The sequence below is a fragment of the Macrotis lagotis genome, chromosome X (assembly GCF_037893015.1).
Source record: "Macrotis lagotis isolate mMagLag1 chromosome X, bilby.v1.9.chrom.fasta, whole genome shotgun sequence".
Classification (NCBI taxonomy): Eukaryota; Metazoa; Chordata; class Mammalia; order Peramelemorphia; family Peramelidae; genus Macrotis; species Macrotis lagotis.
The window spans coordinates 426,057,345-426,083,366 of record NC_133666.1 but is presented as its reverse complement, the minus strand read 5'-3'; the positions used below and the strand labels follow the sequence as shown (position 1 = coordinate 426,083,366).

General features: G+C 34.2%; 1 protein-coding gene across 5 annotated transcripts in view; it reads left to right on the top strand.

Annotated features, from left to right (window-relative positions):
- The window catches only part of LOC141497715 (lipoxygenase homology domain-containing protein 1-like), a 710,463-nt gene that overhangs the window by 147,839 nt on the left and 536,602 nt on the right, over positions 1–26,022 (top strand). For all 5 annotated transcript variants that reach the window (XM_074200482.1, XM_074200484.1, XM_074200481.1 and 2 more), the window contains 3 exons: positions 12,018–12,127; positions 12,986–13,162; positions 16,885–17,097. In XM_074200482.1, coding sequence (XP_074056583.1) covers positions 12,018–12,127; positions 12,986–13,162; positions 16,885–17,097 — 500 coding nt within the window. The remainder of the gene's footprint in view (positions 1–12,017; positions 12,128–12,985; positions 13,163–16,884; positions 17,098–26,022) is intronic.

Genomic DNA, 26,022 nt, shown 5'->3' with positions numbered 1-26,022 from the left:
TTACTAAGCTGTTGACATTTAGTTATCATTTTCTTACATAACTCTTACTTCCTCCAATTTTTCCTTTACATCTCTTATTTGATTTTTAAAATCCTTTTGGAGCTCATTCAGTAATTTCCTTTTTTTGATTTGGGGTGTGGGGTTTAGACCAATTTACATTTTTCCTTTGAGGTTTTGGATGTGGATGTTTTGACTTTGTTGTCTTCTGAGTTTGTGTTTTGATTTTTCCCTATTACCACAGTAACGACTTTTTATCTTGTTTGCTCATTTTCCTTATCTATTTCTTGATTTTTACCTTTATATTAAAATTGAGCTCTACTTCCAGGATGTCCCAAACCTCAAGTTATTTTGGTTCTATTGTTCTCAGAGTCAGTTTTAGGTTTCTGTAAGTTTTCAGTACTTTCAAGGAGGTATGATTGAAAAACTCTGGTCACCCCTCTCCTGGTATGTGCTTTGATATTTGGCTCTTTTCCATCCCAGAATTGTGACCAGGATTCATGCCTCCCTATATCTTCATGCTTTTGTGAGCTAGTACTCTTCTTCATCCTGAAGTTTCTATTGGAAATAGATTATGGGCAAAGCCACAGAATCCTATGCCCAGTATCAGAAAAGGGTTCTCTGTAATATCCTTTTGACTTCTTTACATTTTTATTATCTATGGGCTGAGAATGCCAGAATCCACCACTGCTGATTCACTTGTTCTCAAGGTCTGCTACTGGTTTGCTGGAGTGGTTTGAACTGGACTGTGTTCCTCTTTCACCTGAATGACAGACATTTCTTTGTCAACATTCTCATTTGACTTGGGTTAGAACAATTTTTTCACATCATCTTTTTTTGAGGCATTATTTTTAAGTAATTTGGCAGGAAATTTGGAAAAGCTCAGGTAAGACCCTGCCTTTGGTATGCCATCTTGGCTCTCCCTCTTCTCCTCACTACTTGTTTTATAAAAAATATGTAAAATTATATGTATTATGTTCAAAACTTTCGTTTTCTGTTTTCTCCTGAATTTCTTCCAGATTTACCATGCATTTTTTGAGACTTTCCCTCATCTTGTCCGAATTTAAATTGTAGCAGTCACTCACTGGACAGATACAGATCCTAATGGTGATTGTTAGGAAAGCTTTAATCTGTTCCATTTTTCTTACTTGAACCAATTTGCCACTCCTGATAGAAACCCTGGAAGCCTATTGTTGGGGGAACAAGTAGGAGATTCACCATATTAATTCTGTACTTATTATTGCTATCCAATCATCTTTTGTCTTACTATGACTCAGAACTCCAGAATTTAAGTAATCCACCACCTTCAGCCTTCCTCAGGAGCAAGGATTTGGGGGCAGCTAGGTGGTGCAGTGGATAGAGTCAGGAGGACCTGAATTCAAATCCGGCCTCAGACACCTAGCTGTGTGACCTTGAGCAAGTCACTTAACCCCATTGCTTTGCAAAAATTAAAAAAAAAGGATTACAGGCATGGTCTACCACACCTGGGTCTTATGTGCATGAAAAAAAGATTCTTTTTTCCTCCCTATCTTTGTCTCAGCTCTAACAATGATAGAGCTATTGTTCATTTTTTTTTGGCAAGGCAATGGGGTTAAGTGACTTGCCCAAGGTCACCCAGCTAGGCCGTTATTAAGTGTCTGAGGCCAGATTTGAACTCAGGTACTCCTGACTCCAGAGCCAGCACTCTTCCACTGCAACATCTAGCCACCATAGAGCTATTGTTCAGTTCCACTTCCCAAGTCTTTCAAGGTCTCTACTTTGCGGTTTTCTGTTATTTCTTCTTCTAGATGCAGAGTCTTATAGGTTTATGATTTTCCCTGACCTATTTCTGGTTGCATTGGTAAGTTACACAATTTTAATATTGGATTTGTTAAAAGATACTTTTGTTCTTAATGGGCTTCTATTTGTGAAATTTTGAGGCTCTTATGATTTTTTGCTCATTATTTTGTCTAATAAGAACTTCATTTTTTTGCTAGAGTACAAATAGGGAAGCTGAGTGGCATACTGTCTGTTCATGAAATCATCTTGGCTAGAAGTCTTTATAGATTCATTTTTTGAAGGAAGAGGGGTATGGAAAATTAGGAACCAAATTATATTGTAGAACAGCAAAGAACAGAGAAGGGGGCAGAGGCTGTGAAAAAAGTACATGTGATCTAATTCAGTCATTCAGTTACCAGCAGTAACCTAGTATAATTCTTCCATGAAAGGAGTCAACACTATAATGTATCTGACAAAGTTAAATCATTCTCTACTTGAATGCCTCCAACAAAGGGGGAAGCACTCTTGAGACTGTCTACTTAACTTTTGGCCAGCTCTGTTAGGATGTTTCTTCTAGATTTTAAACTTCAGTTGGACTCTTTGAAATGGTTCTTCCCTCTAGGAATAAATAGAATAAGTCAAATTTCTTCTCTTCTCCAGGTTATATATGCTAACTTTCTTCTACCTGTCTAAATATGATGTGCAATTCAGGTTCTTCACCATTCTTCCTTAAAACATGGCTAAAAGAGCAAATCAAAATGCTTCCATTGAGATCTGATAGGGAAAATGACTGGAGAACTATCACTTGCCTATTTTTAGAAGTTTTACTTTTCTTAGTATAGTAGATATCATTAGCTAACTTCTACTGAGTTTGCCTTCTTTTTCAGAAAAATTATCTAAACATATTTACTCCTACCTGGTACTTGAAAAGTTTTTGCTTGTTTGTTTTATTGCTGAATATAAAAGTTTATACTTAGTCCCACACATTTTATTTTAATATATTTATCACATTATCCTGTTTTAAAATGTCTTTTTGGATCCTGACTTTATTGTCCAGCATCTCCATCAAAGCCTTTATCCAAGCACTAATTTAAAAAATAGTAAACAACACAATGTGTTAGACAAAAATTTCTCGAAAGCTACATTGGAGACCTCCAACCTCATTTTCAAGGCATTATTAACTCTTGGACTACAGTCATCTAATTAGCTTTGATTTCATTTAATTGTATTATTACTTATTCAGTATTTTTCTATCTTCTCCATGAGAAGATATCAAAAATTTTGCTAAAATTTAGATAAACTCTATCCACAGTATTTCTCTATTTGGCCAATCTAATAATCTTGTTAGAAGAGGGAATGAGGATAGTCTGAAATGATTTATTTTTGAAAAAGTCAGCTAATAAGCATATAACATGCTCTTCATAGTCACTTTACCTTTTAGGAGGCCCTATCAATCATCTCTTTATGATCCATTTGACAATTTTGTCAGGATTTGAATCAAATTCACTAGCTATAATATTTTATTTCTCCCCCCCCCATTTTTGGAATTGAGATGTTTGTTCTTCTCTAGTTTTGTGGTAACTCTCGACCATTCAAATATCACTGACAGGGGTTTAGAAATCTTATCCATCTGTTCTTTCAGTACCAGAGAATGTTGATAATATTAAAAGACAGTAGATGAATGGTGGAACAAATAAGTCCATATTTCTCCAACAATTTTTTTTTTCTTTACCAGTGACAAAGAACTGTTACTTTTCAGACAATGCTGTATTTAGTGTCAGAGGATCTTGATTCCATTCTAGATTCTGCTATTTTATGTGACCATGGACTAGTCACATCCTCTTTGTCAAATTATTATCTGTCAAATGAGGGATGGGGAATAGGCGATTTTTAAAATTCTCTCCCCCTCCCCTTAGCTTCTCATCTAATAAAATGTAGGCCATTCACTGAAGGATTCATGTCACTCAGAACTCTTCTACCTTTCTCTACTCACATGAAGGAATGGGCTTTCTCCTTGACAGGATAAATCCTTCTTCATATATGCTTAGTCTTTCCTAGGTCCTTGCTCTGTTTGCTTTTTCCTTTATAATGTCTTGTTTGTTGATGTCTTTATTTTTTCCCATCAATTCAATTATCATCTTTATGCAAATGATTTCCAGTTTTATATATTCAAACTCATTTCTAGGAGTTCCAGTCTCTCATCATGACTCATTTTGTATATCTTTAACTAAATATTTCATAGATACTTCAAATTCAACATATAAAAATCTAGAAATAGGTGTATTTTCCCCAAAATTTTCATGTCTTCTAAACTTCATTATCATTGTTGAGGGTACCATCTCAAATACCCAATCTGTTTTTGTCTTATCCTTTCTACCTTCAAGACTTCTCATATGTGTCCCTTTTTCTCCATTTCCAGTCCAAGCCCTCATTACCTCATACCTAGACTGTTGTAAGTAGTCTTCTGGTCTAGAGGGTCTCCTTACTTCAAAGGTCTCCACTACAATCCATCCTCTTATTAAGCTGCTAAAGGGATTTTCCAGAAGTGTAGGTGTGACACTTAGTGTAGCTTATCTTCCTTTGTCCTCCACTCAAAAAACTTCAGTGAATGTTACTTCCAGGATGAAATGTAAAATGTTCTGTTTCAGTCTATTTGACTTTTCCAATTTTCCTGCAGTTTACTCTTTTTCACATAATATATAGCCCATCAATCTTGGCTACCTTGTTTTCTCTCACACAAGGCATTCCATCTCCTAATACTATGACTTTTTATTGACTCTGCCATGTCCTACCCCCAAGCCCATGCCTAGAATATGTTTTCTCCTATTCTCTGTATCCTAGTTTCCTTCAAGATGCAGTTCTCAAATAGAGACCTTTTCTTCTTCTTCACCCCAAACCCCTTCCATATGCTGCCCCCCTCCTTTAGTGTCTTCCCTGAGATCACTTCCATTTACCAAGTTTTTATTTTAGCCAACTTTGGTCCCAGGTCCCCCTTGGTCCCAGTTTATGTCCTGATGGACTGAGTGAATGTAAATAACATCATTTTCTGGTTTTGTCCAGAAACAATGGGTGTCTTATGCTCCCAGATTGAAATTTTTTTTTTGTCTAGATAAAAGAGACCATTCTTTGCCTCATTGTTTTTCTTTTTAGGTTTTTTTTTTTTTGCAAGGCAATGGGGTTAAGTGGCTTGCCCAAGGCCACATGGCTAGGTAATTATTATGTGTCTGAGACCAGATTTGAACCCAGGTACCCCTGACTCCAGGGCTGGTGCTTTATCCAATGCGCCACCTAGCCGCCCCTCTCATTGTTTTTCTTAACTAATCTTAATCATTGAGATCTTAAAAAGACCAAGGTCTCTGATTGCATCTAGGGCCATCTGTAGTCATTCTGTTCCATATCTAACCATTGGACCCAAATGACTCCAGAGGAGAAACTGAGACTGGTGACTTTGTACAGTCCTCCCTCACTTAAATCCAATTCACTTTTATGTCATGGTACCACCTCCCTGATGTCATGGTCCTTTTCAAGACCCATGCCTATCTCATCCCTCCCCAATATAATTTGCTTCCTTGAGTTCAAGGACTGTGTTTTGTACTTTAAATCTATCCTCAGTCCCTGCTAATGTACCTGGCACAGAGGAAGCATTTAATAGATTCTTGGTGACTCACTTTTGACTGACTAATCTCTGATCCTGTGAAGCTCAGTTGCTAGTGTGCTTCAAGGCAAATTTGAAATGCTACTTAAAAGTTAAAGTGAGGATTAGCAGCTAGAGTAAAATAAATGCCCACCAAAGACATCTATTCTGGAGGCAATTCAAATCTAGAAAGCATTGCAGGAAATGATCATTTTTACAAAGCATCTCTAGGAAGGGGAAAAAAAAGGAGAATCAGTCACAGGTAATCTAATTACTCCTTAAAAGATGATTGAAAACACTAATGTTCTGAAAAATTTAATTTAATTTTTCCAATTACATACAAAGACAGTTTTCAACATTCATCCATTTTCAAGTTTAAGAGTTCCATATTTTCCTACCAGTCTTAATTCCTTCCCCTGTACCGAAGATGATGAAAAATTTGGTAAAAATTGTACATGTACAATTGTGTTTATTATATAGTTCTATATTAGTCATGTGGTGATAGAGTAATTAGAACTAAGGGAGAAAAAACCATGAGAAAGAAAGAAAAAAAACAAAAGAAGTTTTAAAATGTGAACATAGAATGCTTTGCTCAGCATTCAGACTCCATAGCTTTTTCTCTGGATATGGATAGCATTTTCCATAATAGAGCTCTCAAGATTGTCCTTGATTACTAACTGCTGGAGGAGCTTCATTTATCAAAGTTGATCAGCAGCTAGGTCCTGCAGTGCATAGAACACCAGTCTTGGAGTCAGGAGGATCTGAGTTTGAATTTGGCCTCAGATATTGGACACTTAACTAATTGTGTGACTTTGGGCAAGTCACTTAACCCTGATTGCTTCACATCCAGGCCATTTCCAGTCATCCTGGTTCATATCTGGCTGCTGTATCCAGATGACTCTGGAGGAGAAAGTAAGGTTGGTGACTTAGCACGGCATTCCCTCACTGAAATCCAACTCATGTGCTTGTTATGTCATCACCTCCCTGATGTCATGGTCTTCTTTGATTACAAAGGACAAACATTATCATCATTATCATTATCATAATCATCGTCATCACAATGTTGTTATTAATGTGTAGAATTTTTTCTTGGGAGAATACTAAATAAGTATTGGTTCATAGTTTTTTTTCCTACAAAGATAAGGAAATTCATGTAAAATCTTTCTGAGTCTGATCCACAGCTGCTCTTTATGAGACGGAGGATAACCAGGTAAAATTTTTGAAATAATTTCCTAGAGCAGATTGCATCTTCATATTCACATAATTAACTGAATAGACAAAATTAAATACTTTAAAAAAATTACACAAAGGTGGTTGATTCACCAGAACAAGATATAGTCTTAAGTACTGTATGTACTAGAGACAGTTTGTACAATTGTGAGTCAATTGTTAGATTTTCAATGTAAGCATTTAGACTTTGGAAATCAGCAAATGCTACAGATGAAAACTTAATTTATTGCTTTGTTGATTTCTAGATATAAGATCATGATGGAGAAAATGTTGATAATGCAGTTTAAATTAAAAATGTGTTGTTCACAAAGTATATGTGTATGTTATTATTGATTTGTTTCAGTAATATTTGACTTTTCATGACCCCATTTGGTAAGGAGACTAGAGTGGTTTGTCATTTCCTTCTCCAGTCCATTTTATAGATGTGGAATGGAGGTAAATAGGCTAAATTAACTTGCATAGAGTTACATATCTATAAAGTGTCTGAGGCCAGACTTGAACTCATGAAAAAGTCATAAAATACATATAAATATAATAAATAAAATGTATCTTTTATATATATAACATGTGATATTTGTTCTTCATTCTTGAAGAATATGACATTAAGTTGCTCAAATATGAATCAGAACAACTCGTCCTAGATTCAAAGTAATCAGGGTTAAGTGACTTTTCCAAAGTCACACAACTAGTAAGTACCTGAGGTTGGATTCAAACACTTGTCCTCCTGACTTTAAGGCCAGTGCTCTATCCACTGTACCAACTAACTGCCCTTATATAACATAGAAAAATACTGATATGTGTGATATATACTGATAATTATATATTGTATGTATGTATGTGTGTGCGTGTGTATATGTGTGCGTGTGTTTGTGTGGGAGGAGTCAGCTATTTAACAATTATTAGCATACCTTTTATATTAAGGGCTATCCTTCAATAAACTTCTAAGATTGAGAGTTGTAAGGGATATCATAAGCCATCTTGTTCATATCCTGCCTTTTATCCCTTTCTCTCCCCCATATCTCATTTTAAAAATAAAGAAACTGATCTTCACAGAAGTTAAGTGATTTGTCCAGTGTAACACAGAGGCAGGATGTGAATCTATATTTTCTGTATCTACATCTAGTGTTTTTTCTATTAGGCTACCTCTCCAGGAGTTTTTCATGCCTATGGGAAGATCATAGAGAATGTGATAATAAATACAACTATAGAAAAACCAACCCTTTGGTCAATAACTATCTTATTAAGGTCAAGTATCCAGTAGATGTATGTATGTGCTCTTCAGAGGTATTTGTTCATTTCTACTATTATGGATGCCCTGTCTACAGGAAAGGAAGTTCCTAAATAACATCCATGATGAGGATGCTCCTGTTTGTGAACAATGTTAAGCCTATTATGTCAAAGTCCAGGACATTACAGGACCTCCTCAAGGATTTCTTAAAAAAGATTGAAATGATTTCTTTGATGTGTACTTGATCTGTTCCAGCTGCTTTTTTTTCATTATTTTGTCTAAATTTTCATTTTAATTTCCTTATATAGCACATTGACAATTGTAATTCATAGGATCCTAGATATCTAGGTGAAGAAGACCTTCAGGATAGAGTTCATTATTCTCTAACATTCTGAAGAACCCATAAAGAAAAATTCAGTTTTTGTAAAAAGTCAGTTGTTCAGACATTTACTTTATTGGCCAGTTCATTTAAGTATTATTTCAGCACATTAGATTTTAGACATAATGTAATTAGACATTGAGTTAGTTCCAGAATTGAACAGGAGTAAGAGAATTAGTTGATTAGATTGAATTTGAGCAACTAAACAGAGGTTTAATGATTTTGACTTGATCCTTGGTTAAAATGAAAAAAAAAAACAAAAACATATCTGTAGCATAGTTTTCTTTCAATGATGTTGTATGTTCGTACATCTTGTGTTGCCACAACCTCCATGGAACCATTGTTGTAGGTGATCCAAAAGACAATGAAAAGATGCATGGGTACATGGGGGACACACATTGGCTCTAGAATATTTCCTCTACTCCAGAAGCATCCAGATTGGGGTTTGTGATAAGCAAAATGATTAGAGTTTGTACAAAGTCACTTGAGAAGAGTTTGCAGTATCATGATGGGAATGTCTAGTAAGTAGCATGAATAGAGTTTATAGTAAGGTACATGATTAGAGTTAGTAGTAAGTGTCATGATTGGAGTTTTTAGCAAGTAACATGATTAGAGTCTCTTCACATTGACTAAATAATTAGATGTTGATTTCATATATTTCATATTACTTCACATCACAATTCAGAAAGAACAGACTGTAGGCTATTCCCTAGTGTGTTATGACTCTCCTAACAAATTTTATTTATATTCACAAGTAGTTATAATGAAAGAAATTTGAATCAGATTTGATATTTTTGACAGCATCAAATCAAGAATAATATAGATCTTTTATTGACTTTTAAATCAAGTAAGTGAGTCAATAAACACTTATTAAGCTCCTATTATGTGCTAGGTATTTTGCTAAGCACTGGGAACACAAAGGAAGGCAGAAGGCTCTTTTTACTCTCAAGGATCTCATAGTTTAATAGGAGAGACAAAATGCAAAAAACAAACTATGTACATGCAAACTCTACAATTAGGATAGATTGGAAATAATCAGCAGAAAGAAGGCACTATAATTAAGGAGAATCAGAAGACTTCTTGAAGAATATATGATTTTAGCTGGGATGTGAAATAATTTGGGGAAGCCAAAAGATGGAGAAGAGGGGGGAGGGAATTTTGGGAATGGACAGAAGGGGTGGCTAGCCAATGAAAATGTCTGGATTAATTTAATTCAAAAATTGATACAATTGTATTTTTATAATTTTACTGATTAAGACCATGATATTTAAGGACATCTTTGTTTTTTATATTTATGCGAATTCATTAGATTAAAATAGAATACAATATATGAAATGGTAATTATTCTTAGTACATTTTTAGTAACCCTTCTCTGTTTTTCAAATATATCTTCCATCATTAATTCATTAGTCCACACAATTAGGAAATCGTTCAGAACAATAGTCTTCTGAGAATTCTTGCCCTGATTTCACAGATGAGGGCATGGGGAGAGAAACACTAAATGATTTGCCCAAGGTCAGACAAAAAGTTCATGTCAGGATCAGAATGAGAAATCAAAATCCCTGCTTGTCAGATCTTTTCTCATTCTACTCTGTCCCCCCAGGAATATCATCAATATGGTTTTCATTTTATGAAGATCTTTAATTCTTAGCCATTAAGAAACATTTTATTAGAAAGATAAAAATAAATTAGAGTTTAATTAAGCAGAACCCTTGCAGTGAGAAGTGGTGTTTAGTTTATGTAAAAAGTCTTTCATCTTTGGAAAGGAAGATTCATTTAAATAAATAAATAGTGTGAAATTCTCACCAGTTTTGGACTACTATTTAAATTTTTTTGTATAAGACCTGTAACTTAAGTAATGAAGTTCATTTTCTGGACAAGTAATTTCACATTTGTTTACCTTTCACTTTGAATGCAAACAATCATTGGAGACCTTAGGCAATTGTATGTTCAATACTAAATCAAAAAAATGAGCGTTTGGGTGGGGCTTAAATTTCTAGATACTTATAACAACTACCAAGTTCATTTCATCTCTCTCTCTCTCTCTCTCTCTCTCTCTCTCTCTCTCTCTCTCTCTGTCTCTCTCTGTCTCTCTCTCTCTCTCTGTCTATCTCTATCTCCATCTCCATCTCCATCTCCATCTCCATCATCTCCATCTCTCTCTATCTCTATCTCTCTCTCTCTCTCTCTCTGTCTCTGTCTCTGTCTCTGACTCTGTCTCTGTCTCTGTCTCTATCTCTATCTCTATCATCTCCATCTCTCTCTATATCTAATATATATCTATATCTATATGATATCTATATCATCTCTATACACACATATGCATATATATGCATATATATATACATACATATATATACATATACATATATATATATATATATATATATATATATATATATATATATATATTTAACATGAAAAGGACCTGAAGTAGACTATGTTGGTAGTTGAAGGAAAGAAATTATTTATTTCTGGAGACCCTTACTGCGGAAGTCATTTGAGGAGTTTTGGAAGACTTTTATAGTTGAAGGGCTGGTAGAGCAAAAAATTGCTTTTCCTAAATCCACTCCTCAACCTTTGAATTGCTTTTATTAAAAAAAAATGGTAGTCATTGCTCTCTCTCTGTTCCTAAGAAAAATGAATCTTGTAGCAATTTGTCAGTTCTGAATAATGGCCAAATATAGTTGGAAGGGAGCATTGGTGTGTAAAATTGAAACCAGTTGTTAATCCCCAAGTTATTTCAATTTGTGTTTAGAATATGGTATGTGTTGTTTATTTTTTTTAATTTGCTCTCATTAAAATTCATTTGCATGTTCTAATATTGTCAGAAAATTAGCTCAGGAACATACTGAAGTACAGTGGGATGTAAACTGAATTAAAAATTTTCCACAGATACTCTATATAATTTGTAATTCAAACCTGATGGGTATGTCAGGTAATGAAGAATGTTTAATCTGAGAATTCAACAGCATTTAATAGTGTGAAAAAAACAAACTTGCAATATATTGTTTCAAAATAAAAAAGGTCTTCTTAAAAGGTAATGGTTCATCTATATGTATCTCTATATCTATCTATGAAATGTGTGAATTTTTTGCATTTTTCTTTAATTTAGAAGGGGGATTTGGTGAAACTGAGGCAGTTAGTGATAAGATTGCCAAAAAAGGGAAAAGAACAGAAAATATTGTCAATGAAACATTTTTAAATACATAGAAGAGAACTGAAGGAAATTCAGAAGAAAACAGATAGCCAGGGCAATTTTGAATATGATGTACTGATATTCACAATGATTGCAACAATGTAGAAGGAAAAAGCCAAACAGCAAAAAAAAAGTTGCAAATTTCTAAATTTAAGAGTTATTCCAAAGAAGAGATGTGAAAAGATACCCCAACCCTACTACTTTGCAGAGGGTAGGGAAATAAATGGGGGAGGAATACTACATGTATTTAGACTTTTTTGATATATTGACTGAATTTTCCAAGTTTTTTTTCTATGAATTTTGTTTAAAAATTTATTTATTATAAGGAATGACTTTGGGAGCAAGGGTAATGGGGAAAATTTCAGCTATGTAAAAATAAAAGATATCAATCAAATGTATTTAAAATTTAAATATATTTCTATATAATGTTCTTTTTATTTTTTAAAAATAGATTTTCTTATTTAATCATCTTCTCTGTTCTCCTTTATACATGGACATGTTCTTTATTTTCTGAAATTCTTTAAATTTAGTCTAAAAATTTTAAAACCACTTCATCCAGAAAAAATATCAACATTTAAAATGTTTTTTAAAGGTCTTTTTGATGTTATTGTCAAAAGAGGAGACATATGCATTTTCCAAAGTCATCAAACAAGAAATCTTTCTCTTGGTCTTGATAATATCTCAGGAATGGCCACTGGAATGGTATGTTGCTATTTTTTATTGCCAGAGGATACTAATACTTTTCATTTTTAAAAAAATACATAGAAATGATTGTTTTCACTAAATAATGTAATAAAACTTTCTGATTTAATTTTTTATTCATCTGTGCATATCTCACCTTGGAGTTATTATTTCTTTCTCACTAAATTAAAGGTTTTGAATGGAAAAATGAATAATTTATTCAACAGATGTAACTTAAGGACCAATTAATTGAAATAAATTAAGATTTAAATGAATATGGATATGGAGAGCCAGTATATTTAAATGATTTATCTACAGTTACACAAGGAGTATCAGGGACAAGATCTGAACTCGGTTCTTTTGATGTCAGAGCCAATATTCTTTCTGCTGTATAAGGCATTTCAGAGTATTATAGAATTATCTAGCCTTTATAGAATTCATAGCAATGTAAGTTTCATATATATCTATGTCTGCCTATAAAAATAAGCTTTGGCTAAGTGACTTTAAAATTGTTTTAGGTACTGTAATTCAGCATAATAAGGGGAATTCCTCCCATTATTTAATGTTACTCAATCAAGTTTTAGAAGTAGCATATGATATGCCACTTTGTGTCTGACTTGCATGCACGGATATCAGGTCTGCTGAAGAGTGTTATGATTGAGGATGGTTCCATAACACGGACAACACCAATGCTTTTATATTACTTTTGAACTATAAAGTTTTATATATATACAAACATATGTGTGTGTGTGTGTGTGTGTGTGTGTGTGTGTGTGTGTGTGTGTGTGTCTTAGATTCAGGTTTTGTGTTACAGACCACCACATAGATTTTAGTTCTATAATTTATTTCATTTTATTAATGTGAAGTTTTCTACTCTAGGCCAACATTGGAGTTCCCTGTGAGCTTCGAGTGCTCTATTTACCCAATCGCTGCACTATTTTAGAATCAGTCATGGTCCCTGGTCACACAGTTGCTTTCAATTGTCAAGGCAAAGTAGCTGATGAATCAACAGATAGTTATGCTGGTCTCTCAAAAGAATTTGTGATATATGCTAAGGTAAGATGAAGGAAAGTTCTCTGAAGAAATGGTAACAATAGTTTATTTCTCTTGATTTTAAGAAAGCCTTTAGTAATGAAAATCATTTTGCAGAAGTCAGAGAGTTTCCCACTAGGTGGTGCTCATGTCTCCTGCCATAATATTTTGCATAAACTTCTAGTATTTAAGGAAAAATGCTATCCAATGTATGGATTTTATTCAGAAAATTCTGCTGTTTTTTATTCATTGGCTGAGGATAACAGGGCTAACAGGTTATCACATAATTGAATTGTGATCAAAGTAGTATCTTATATAATAGAAGTTGAAAGGTGGAACTATTGATAGAATTAAAATGGGGTACATTATGGAAAGATGGAAGAATCAGAATTAGAAAACTTATCAAATTTATAGGTTCCATATTTTTAACTGAATTATAACCTTTAAAGTTTTTCATATTGCGTATACTTGGTGAAGAACAAATTTTAGATGCATGCTTTTCCCTTTTTAAATCTTTTTTGAGCTTAAGCATAAAAAGAGGGCTTAAAAATATATTCAAGATCTATGCATTTTTTAAAGATGATACTATCCTGAAAATTGACAAGTGTTTAAATATAGAGCTATGAAAAATGTTTGCAGTACATTAGGATGTCCTTTTAGAAAGGTAGATGTGGCAGAATAGAAAGGGGATTAAAATTCCGGAAACTCCTAATAATGTTTATATTATATATAAACTAATTTATACGCACATATATATACATATATATATATCATATATGTATGTATATAAATACATTTATTATATATAAACTTTCAGGAACATGGTTCAGTGGCAAGTACATAGAACTTTATTACCCATGTGACCTTGGGCAAGTCACTTCATGTCTTTCAGTCTCAGCTTATTTGTAAAATGAAGTTTCACTGGATGATCAATGAAATTTCAGGTTTTTGCACAATGCCTCTATTTCTTTTCTAGTTCCTGGTACATAATATGTGCTTGCTAATTGCTAGTAGACTGACTGAAATTCCTACAAATTATTTAACCAGCTTCTTCATATGTAGAATGTAGGAACTAAATTTAATAATCTCTAAGGCCTCATTGAGCTCTAAAATTTTGTGATTCTTTGAATTGGTGGTGAATAAAGCAGTAGAATATTTGTTTTGGAAGCAAATTTGTCATCTTTCCCTCAAAAAAAACCAGCAAAAAATCTCAAGAAAGTTTCCTTCCTTGTGACATGTGAATTTTCTACATTCCCAACTGGTTGTCAGTTAAATATAATGTTCTTGGGAGTTTTTATTTTAAGATCTCTTCAGATGGAGATTGGTCGATTCTTTCAATTTCTATTTTGCCTTTTGGTTCTCTGATATCAGGGTAGGTTTCCTTGATAATTTCTTGAAAAATACTATCTAAGTTTTTTATTTTTTTAATCATGGTTTTTGGTAGTCTAATAATTTTAAAATGTATCTCTCCTGAATCTGTTTTCCAGGTCAGTTCTTTTTTTTTTCCCAGTGAGAAATTTCACATTTCATTCTTTTTTTTTTTCCTTTTGACTTTGTTTTATTGTAACTTAATGTCTCATGGAGTTATTAGCTTCCACTTGCCCAATTCTAATTTAGAAGGAACTTTTGTATCTCCTTTTCTATTTGGCTAATTCTATTTTCAAGGAGTTATTTTCTTTTAAGGAGTTATCTTCTTAGTTCTTAAGGAGTTATTTTCCTATTCCAGATTTAACCAAAGAAAATAATTCCTTAAAAATAGCATTAGCTAAATTATATTTTTCTTAGACTTCACATGTAACCATTTTGACACTGTTGTCTTCTATTTGTGCCTTGATCTTCCCTATCACCATTGTAACCTTTTTTTGGCCTGTTTTAAGAATTGAACTTTTTATTTGAGAATTAGGCTTTGCTCCTATACTAACTCATCTTCTTGAGCTGGGGCTCAAGGCTTTATTGCTGGTGTTCACTGGGTTTCAGTACCTGGCTTCTGGTTTTCACAGGATAGGACAACCTCCCTGCTGGGGCTTCTTGCTGACTTTTCCAGGGTGTGAAGTCTTGCTACTGATCTGCCCCAGGGGCAAGATCTTCTTACTAGATTGTTATGGAAGCAGGGCTTTTCTGCTGGTTGGTCTTGTGAGTGAGTCTTTCTACTGACTGGCCCTATCAGCAGGGTCAGCAATGGTTGTGAGATTGCTGGTGGTCTATGCTAGAAGGTGGCTTGCATGCAGGGCTGCTAACTTGTCTGGGGATGTGGCCTTGATGGTGGAATAGCCTGGGACTCAGAGCCTCTCTGTAGACTCCCTTTAGTGCAACCCAACCTGCTACTTTCCAACCTGCCTTTCCTTTCATTCCAGTGAGATGAATCTTTCCTCTTGTAAAGTTCTTGACAGGTGAGAAAATTTATTAAAGATGATTGAGTTAAAAGCATCACCCTTCCTCTGATTGGGAACAACAAATCTTTTTGCGTAAGTCCTTGTCAGATAAAATTGCAGATTTAGATCTGGGTGGAATCTTAGAGATCTAGTCTAGCAGCCTCATTTCTACTCTGAAGATTTTTTTTTATTTATTAAAGATTTTATTTATTTTGAGTTTTACAAATTTTCCCCCATCTTACTTCCCCCCCCCCCCCAAGGAAAGCAATCTGTCAGTCTTTACTTTGTTTCCATGTTGTACATTGATCCAAATTGAGTGTGATGAGAGAGAAATCATATCCTTAAGGAAGAGACAAAAAAGTCTAAGAGATAACAAGATCAGACAATATATCTGTTTTTTCCCCCTAAATTAAAGGGAATAGTCCTTGAACTTTGTTCAAATTCCATGGTTCTTTATCTGGATACAGATGGCATTCTCCATTGCAGACAGCCCAAAATTGTCCCTGATTATTGCACTGATGGAATGAGTGAGTCCTTCAAGGTTGAACATCACCCCCCATGTTGCTGTTAGGATGTACAGTGTTTTTCTGGTTCTGCTCATCTCGCTCAGCATCAGTTCATGCAAATCCCTCCAGGCTTCCCTGAATTCCCGTCCCTCCTGGTTTCTCATAGGACAATAGTGTTCCATGACATACATATACCACAATTTGCTAAGCCATTCCCCAATTGAAGGACATTTATTTAAGATGTTTTATTTTTGGTAATAATCATTGGTTAATTTATTTTCTTCCATTTTTTTATTTTAGTGATAGAGTACATCATACTTCTTTCCAAATCTAGCCCTTTCTCCTCACCCACCTTAGTGAGTTTTTTCTTGTACCAGAGATTAAAAAAGACAGTTTAGCAAAACAAAAACTCTCACCAGGTTTACCAACATATGCAACATTCCTCACCTGTAGCTTCCTAATGCTGCAACAAAAACAGAGTATTTGTTCTCAGTTCTTCTCTGAAGTCAATCTTTGCCATTATTCAGTTTTGTTTTCTTTTTCTTTTTCTTTCCATTTATGAGTCCTTGTGTAGAATTTTTTTCTCTTGTTTCTGCTTACTTTACTTTCTATCAGCTCATATAAGTCTTTCCCACATTTTCCTGAAATTTTAGAAATTCCTCATTTTACTCTTGTAAAGTTGAAAAATGAAGTCTGGGGAGACTCAGGTCTTCAAACTTTGATTTTATCATTTTTGTTGCTAGATCATTCTGCTTTTTCCTAAGATGCCTAGATCAAGAACCTTTGCCAGAGAACAGGTATCCTAGACAACAGAAGGAAGAATGAGGCTGTTACTTAATGCTTAAACCTGCTATCCATTGCTTTACAGGGTGTGTTCCACAACAGTGCAGTAGTTCTGCTCACCACCAGTCTATGCCAGGCACTTACCCTCAAGTCTGATGGGAGCTGTAATGGTGCAGGAAATCAGTCTGAAGAATCCCACTGGAAAGTGCATAAAATCAGCCCTGGGGTTTGCATGTTTGAAAGTGTGAAAAATCCAAGAATGTTTCTCAGGATCAAGAAAGGCCAATGCAATGGAAGAGTAAGCATCTATTCTCATTTTTTTTTCTCATCAAATGTTTAAATGATATGTCAATAATAGAAACCCAAGATGGTGTTTTTGGGGTCTTTGACTTGTTTTTAAAATCATGAACATTTTTGAAAGTGGCATGTGAATCTTATATAGGAAGGACACTTTCTGACTAACCAGTTATTTATAAGACTGTCAATAATTAGGACTGATTTTAAAATTATTTATAGTAAGTCACCATTTATCCTAACACTAGTATTGTTTTCTTTGAGTTTTAATAGTTTTTTTGGGGGGGTGTTTTTTGTTTGCAAGTATCCATAAAAATCCTACTCCAGTACCTCATTGTGGTATGTACTAATCCTTGTTCTTGAAGAACATGTCTCATAGGTAAAAACTTCTGTATTATTCTGTCATGTTGGAAAAACTTTGAGAATGATACTAATGATAGACTGTATTTGTTGAAGACCAACTTGGCTAAAGAGAAAAATATATAACCTCTAGATTGGACACTAGGGTATTTCACGAGTTGCATGGTGAATGAAAAATGTGAAATGATACTTTGTCCTATCCATAGTCATATGGATATGACCTCCTTCCATATACAAAGAAAGAATGGCAGGAATTAGGTAGGCTAGAGTAGAGGATAGTATCAATCACAGTTTTAGGTCATTATTAATAATTAAGGTATTAAAATATAAGTGTTTATGGAAGAAATGAATACCATGAACTTTCTTTAGATTATTATTCTATAAAATCATATATAATATATTATCTCATTGAAGTAAGCATTCTCCCCCAGGTGCATATGGCAGTCTGTCCATACATTCTAATTCTAAGTAATTCTTTTTTTATTTTAGAAAAAATTTATTTACTTTGAATTTTACAGTTTTTTCCCCTAATCTTGCTTCCCTTACCCCCCCCCCCACAGAAGGCAGTCTGTTAGGCGTTACATTGTTTCCATGGTATACACTGATCTAAGTCAAATGTGATGAGAGAGAAACCATATCCTTAAGGAAGAAACATAAAGTATGAGATATAGCAAAATTACATAATGACATTTTCTTTAAATTAAAGGTCTTTGGTTTTTGTTCAAATTCCACAATTCTTTCTCAGCATGCAGATGACATTCTCCATCACAGATACCCCAAAATTGTGCCTGATAGTTGTCCTGTTGAAATGAGCAAGTCCATTAAGGTTGATCATCACTCCCATGTTGACGTTAGGGTGTACGATGTTCTTCTGGTTCTGCTCATCTCACTCAGCATCAGTTCATGCAAATCCTTCAAGACTTCCCTGAATTCCCATCTCTCCTGGTTTCTAATAGAACAATAGTATTCTATAACATATATATATATACACACATACATATATATATGTATATATATGTATGTGATATATATATACATATATATATCACAATTTGTTCAGCCATTCCCTAATTGATGGACATTCTCTCAATTTCCAATTCTTTGCCACCACAAACAGGACTGCTATGAATATTTTTGTACAAGTGATATTTTTACTCTTTTTCATAATCTCTTCAAGGGATAGTAGTGGTATTGCTGGATCAAAGGATATGCATACTTTTGTTGCTTTTGGGCATAATTCCAAATTGCTCTCCAGGAAGGTTGGTTGCGTTCACAGCTCCATCAACAGTGTATTAGTGTCCCAGATTTCCCACATCCCTTCCAACATTGATCATTGTCTTATCTGGTCATATTGGCCAGTCTGAGAGGTGTGAGGCAGTATGCCAGAGATGCTTTAATTTTCATTTCTCTAATAATTAGTGATTTATAGCAATTTTTCATATGACTATGGATTGCTTTGATTTCCTCATCTGTAAATTGCCTTTGCATATCCTTTGACCATTTGTCAATTGGGGAATGGCTTGTCTATTTTTGAAAAAATTTGACTCAGTTCTCTGTATATTTTAGAAATGAGTCCTTTGTCAGAAATACTAGTTGTGAAAATTGTTTCCCAATTTACTCCATTTCTTTTGATTTTGGTTACAGTGGTTTTTGTCTGTGCAAAATCTTTTTAATTTAATGTAATCAGAATTATCTAGTTTGTTTTTAATGATATTCTCCATCTCTTCCTTGGTTATAAACTGCTTCCCTTTTCATAGATATGACAAGTAAACTATTCCTTGACCTCCTAGTTTGCTTATAATATTGTTTTTTTATGTCTAGATCCTATATACATTTTGATCTTATCTTGGTATAGGGTGTGAGGTGTTGGTCTAATCCAAGTTTCTGCCATACTAACTTCCAATTTTCCCATCAGTTTTTATCAAAGAGAGAATTTTTATCCCAATATTTTGACTCTTTGGGTTTATCAAATAGATGATTATTACTATAATCAATTTCTGCTACTGCACCTAGTCTATTCCACTGGTCCACCACTGCATTTCTTGACCAATACCAGACAGTTTTGATGACTGATACTTTATAAAATAATTTTAGATCTTGTAGGGTTAAGCCACCTTCTTTTGAACTTTTTTCATTAAATCCTTGGAGATTCTCGACTTTTTATTTCTCCATATGAATTTACTTATGACTTTTTCTAAATCTTTAACATAATTTTTTGGAATTTTAATTGGTAGGGCATTAAAGAAGCAGTTTAATTTTGGTAGAATTGTCATTTTTATTCTATTATCTCAGCCTATCCATGAGCAGTTGATATTTCCCCAGTTATTTAAATCTGATTTTATTTGTGTGAGAAGTGTTTTGTAATTGTTTTCAGAAACTTTCTGAGTATGCCTTGGCAAATAGAATCCCAGGTATTTTATATTGTCTGAGGTTACTTTGAATGGGATTTCTCTTTCTAGCTCTTTCCGTTGCATCTTTCTAGAAATGTTGAGGATTTATGAGGGTTTATTTTATGATTTATGAGGGTTTATTTTATATCCTGAGACTTTACTAAAGTTGCTAATTATTTCTAGTAGTTTTTTTTAGATAATTTTTTCAGATTCTCTAGGTATACCATCATGTCATCTGCAAAGAGTGAGAGTTTTGTCTTTTCCTTCCTTATTCTAACTCCTTTGATTTCTTTTTCTTTTCTTATTACTGAAGCTAACATTTCTAATACGATACTGAATAGTAGTGGTGATGATGGGCATTCTTGTTTAAACCCTGAACTTACTGGGAATGCCTCTAGCCCATCCCCATTGCATATAATGGTGGTTTCCGATAGATACTGCTTATTATTCTAAGGAACAGTCCATTTATTCCTATGCTCTCTAGTGTTTTTGGTAGGAATAAGTGCTGTATTTTATCAAAAGCTTTTTCAGCATCTATTGATATAATCATATGATTTCTGATAGGCTTGTTATTGATATAATTAATTATACTGACAGTTTTCATAATATTGAACCAACCCTGAATTCCTGGGATAAATCCTTGGTCATAATGTACTATCCTAGTGATAACTTGTTGAAGTGAGTTTCTTAAGATTTTATTTAAGATTTTTGCATCTATATTCATCAGAGAGATAGGTCTATAATTTTCTTTCTCTGTTTTAACTCTTCCTGGTTTAGGTATCAGCACTATATTGGTGTCAGAAAATGTTAGGCAGAGTTCCATCTTCACTTATTTTTCCAAAGGGTTTAAATAGAATTGGAACCAGTTGTTCCTTAAATGTTTGATAGAATTCACTTATGAATCCATCTGACACTGGAAATTTTTTCTTGGGGAGTTCAATAATGGCTTGTTGAAATTCTTTTTCTGAGATATGGTTATTCAGGTATTTAAATTCCTCTTCATTTAACATGGGCAACTTAGATTTTTGTAAATATTCACCTATTTCACTTAGATTATCACATTTATTGGTATAGAGTTGGGCAAAATAATTCCAAATTATTACTTTAATTTCTTCCTCATTGATGGTGAGTTCATCTTTTTCATTTATGATACTAGCAATTTGGTTTTCTTCTGACTTTTTTTTATCAAATTGACCAGAGGTTTGTCAATTTTATTTTTTTTCATAAACCCAGCTTTTTGGTTTTATTTATTAGTTCAATAGTTATTTTACTTTTGATTTTATTAATTTTTCACTTAACTTTTAGTATTTCCAATTTGGTATTTAATTGGGTGATTTTAATTTGTTCTTTCTCTAATTTTTTAGTTGTATATTTAGTTCATTGAGTTCTTCTTTCTCTAATTTATTCATATAAGCATTTAAAGAAATAATATATCCCCTGACAGCTGCCTTGAGTGTATCTCATAGGTTTTGGTCTGTTCTTTCATTATTGTTTTTATCTAGGATAAAATAATTCTTTCTATAATTTGTTGTTTGATCCAATCATTTTTTAAAATGAGGTTATTTAGTTTCCAATGAGTTTTGGGTCTATATCTTCCTGGCCCAATATTGCAATTGAATTTTATTGCATTGTAATCTGAGAAAGATATATTCACTATTTCTGCCTTTCTGCAATTGATCATTAGGTTCTTATGCCCTAGTACATAGTTTTTGTGTAAGTGCCATGTATTGCAGGAAAAAAGGTATATTCCTTTCTATTCCCATACAATTTCCTCCATAAGCTTATCATATCTAGGTATTCTAACAATATTTTTACCTTCTTAACTTTCTTCTTGTTTATTTTATGGTCAGATTTATCTGAATCTGAGAGCAGGAATTTGAGATCTTCCACTAGTAGAATTTTGCTGTCTATGCCTTCCTGTAACTCCTTCAACTTCTCCTCTAAGAATTTGCATGGTATATCATTGGGTGCATACATATTTAGTATTGAAATCACTTTATTGTCTTTGATACCTTTCAGGAGGGTATAGTTTCCTTCCTTATCTCTTGTAACACTATCTATTATTGCAGCTGCTTTGTTTGAGATAAGGATTGCTACCCCTGCTTTTTTCACTTCAGCTGAAGCAAAATATATTTTGCTCTAACCTTTTACCTTTACTCTTTTATATATATATATCTGCTTCAAATGAGTTTCTTGTAAGCAGCATATTATAGGATTCTGGTTTTTAATCCACTCTGCTATTCACTTACATTTTACATTCACATTTAAAGTTATAATTACTAACTCTTTATTGCCCTCCATGTTATCTTTCCTATTTGTATTTCCCCCCTTTTTCCCTTTTATCCATATTCACCAGCATTTTGTTTCTGAATACCACCACCTTCAGTGTATTTGCCCTTCTATATCCAACCTCCTCTCCCTTTTTTCCTCTTTCCCTTTGCCCCTGCTCACTGAGTGTAGTAACTCCACCCAGCCAGTAGTAGGTGCTAGAGATGGAGCTCGCCCTCCAGACCTGGTTAGCCCCAGACCATCAGTACCACCACCAAGACTCCACTCTCTAGTTGTTTCTTGGAGCAGTTCCCACAGCGAAAGCCTCATGGGGCTGATCTTAGACTAGCCCGGCTCTCATCCCACCTCCACTGGCTGTCTGCTGTCTTTGCCCAGCTCACCCACAATCCCTTAAGTAGGTGTTCTCCTTGCTTCTCTTTCTGGGTTTTGTCTATCGGATTTCCATTAAGAGGTTTGTTTCATATTATATATAAGGGAAGATCAGGAGACCTCAGAAGACAGGGCCTGCCTTCTCTCCATCATCTTGGTCAGAAGTTCCTAAATAAATCTTATTCAAATTCATGAGGGGAGCTCAAAATTTACTGGGTTCTTTTTCTTGACTTTTCATGAATACCAGTAGAACACGTGGACTGCCTATGTTGTTTTCATATGAGACTAGATATTCCTCCTTCTCTAGTCAGACTTCCCTTTCATGATATCCTTTACAATGCTTCTTCTGCATAATTCTTCAATGGCATAACACTAAATCTACTCTCATCAGCATATGCCTCTCAATTGCCCTTTGGGCTTTTGCTGTAGCTTTAATTATTTGAATACTGTAGTATTTCATGACTCACATTTATAAACGGGAGAAAATTGATGTTAAAAAGTAATGGACTTTTGTTTCAGGGAGAAGTTAAACTTAATTACATATACTAAGCAATTTCCCAAATACAATCCAGATCACGTTCCTTCTGTTCAAACTTGGTCCAGTTTTTTCCAAAATAATTAATATTTTTCCAAGGTATAACTAATTATAATTTCTAAGATATAATTAGGTCTTTATAATAACCTTTTGAGAACAGTATCATAGGTATTAGTATTCCCAATTTTCTGGTGAGGAGTATTCCCATTTAACATGGTCAGGCAGCTAGTAAGTATCTGAAGTATATTTGGACCCTGGTCTTTATCTGAAGTATCTGAAGCATATTTGGGCCCTTTCCCTTTATCATGCTGTCTCTCTAGTGTCATATTCAAGATTATGAAGGCTAAATAAATATAGTATGATCACTAATGAAGAATCAATGACCTAATCAGGGGGAAAGGATACTGAAATAGGAAGGGAGAGAATACCAAAGACAAAATATATCTACCTCATGTTTTGTCCTGGGGCCAGATATGTTGGTAGGTGTTCACAAAGAATTATGTGAAATGAAACTCAGTTTAGATTAGAGCAAGTAAGAGATAACTCACTCTGATCTCTCCTCCACTGGATCATTCACTCCTCTTAGTCCTATGAACTTCCCCTTTTCTTTCCCTTTTTTTGGATTTCTGGTTGCAAATCATGGAATGAGATTATTTCTGAAGAATCAAAGTTGTGAGTAAATGACCAAAAAGGTGATGGAGAGATACATAGGGGACACAAGTACATTTCAGAAACAGTAGAAGAGGTCTCATTGGAAAAATATTGTTAGAATAGAATACATATCAGTCAAGGTATATCCTTCCAAGAAGGAACGACAGGCAAATAGTCTAAGTATTCTATTATTACCCACAGAATATAAACATGACGCTGAGGAGGTTCCTCTCTCACCAGAGGGTGGATCTTTTGTTGGGAATATGTAGAAGATTTGCAGAGAATGAGGAGGCATGGGTAGACTAATGGATGGAATCCATTTATCACAAGTATTATGTTGTATAACATACACACACACACACACACACACACACACACACACACATATATATATATATCCTATAATATAATTTAATAATTTGTAATATGTTTATATATATATGTGTGTGTGTGTGTGTGTGTGTGTGTGTGTGTGTGTGTGTGTGTGACTATATATTGATTATGGGCAAAAGGGTTAAGCATTGAAATTATTCAGAGGAGCTAATATTTATTTTGAACTGAATTAAAAGAATTTGAGTGGCAACAAAGAGGTTATGAAAAACACAAGTTGTTTCCTGGGAGAGAATAAATGTGCATTTTTGTAAAGGTAGTCTCTGAGTTAAGCTAGTCTAGTAGTATCATATTTCTTCTGAGTATTGCTTGTTTTTCAGGTTTTTAGTCATGTCTGACTCTTTGTGATACCATGGACCACAGCATGTCATACCATTCAACCTTCTATTTCTCAAAGTCTTTTCAAGTTAAATTATTAGATAGTTATAACAATAACAATGAAGATGTTATCTATCCTTTATATAGCACTTTAATTTGCAAAGTATTTATCTATGTAATCTTTTTGTTCTTCATGACATCCCTATGAGGCATGCCCATTTTACAGATGAGGACACTGTCATTTGCCCAAGTCACATGGTAATTTCCAGTGCTTTAGAGAATAGTCTTTCAAAATCATCAGAGAAAGAATTCAATTTCAGGTCCTGAGTCTGAGTCCCTTCTAGAGGAAATTTTAGAGATCAGTGGGAGTTTTCCCAAAGCTCCCTGCATTCTCCTGAAACTACCTCTTTTATTTGTTTCTGTTGGACTTCCCTCTGTCCTGCCATATTTGCCTAGTATTTGCTATATCCTACTTTTGCAACTCTAGACTTTTTTTCTTGGATCTTAAAATATTCTCTCTAAATCTCAAAAGAGACCCAGCCATAATCACATCTGAGTTGACTATAGGTGTTTTGATCAGCAAACAAATAAGTGATGGAATATTCACTTGTCCCAAAATGATAGGAAAAAAAAATCTATGTGTCTGTCTCTCTATTACCCTTCAGTTCCAGTATTAGTCTGGTTCTGGGAAAAGATGCTGAATATGTCAAACCAGGTCATGGTCTTCATCCAAACTAGAATGAGTCAGAATGGCGAGGGTAGTCAAAGGCATTGTTTGCTTGTTTCTTTGTTTTTCAGGTTGAGATCAAAGAAAGAGGACTGGATGTAGCTGTTTACATACATATACTTTCAGGATAAACAGATACCTCTTAACTTGGAGTGTACTAAATATGAAAGATTTAGAAAAGGCTGAAGGCTGGGCTCATATCAGGAGTGGTATTCATGACTTTGACATTCATTTATGTGTCTAGTCTTCTGTGTATGAAAGGTTCAGACTATCCTAATCATTCTATATCATATTTGTTACTGAGTTTTTATCAACTCATTACTTTTCTTCCCATTCTATGGGAACTTAAAATTAAGTCTTTCCTTCTTACCTGATTATATTGATAGTGCTGGAACTTGGTGTCTCTACTGGCCCAAATGGTATTTCTCCACTGTATCTATAATGATGACAGATAAGATAAAAAGATAGACAGACAGATGTATAGATACCTAGACAGACACACATAACTGAATTGATATTAATTGCATAATATTTTAATGTTTTCAGAGCACAAATTTTGAAGCCTTTGAGTAAGTTTTTCTGATGACTTCTGCTATAGCTAATAGACCCTGATACTTTGGTCATATACACTGGTTAAATGTTAACCCTTTTGATTCTGGGCTTCCTTGTCACCCTCAATTTTTTTTTTTTTAGTTTTTGCAAGGCACTGGGGTTAAGTGGCTTGCCCAAGGCCACACAGCTAGGTAATTATTAAGCATCTGAGGCCAGATTTGAACCCAAGTACTCCTGACTCCAGGGTCAGTGCTCCATCCACTGCGCCACCTAGCCACCCCACACCCTCTAATTTTTGAGTATGAAGCACTTTCTGGATTCTCATCAGTGGCATAAAAATGTTACCCT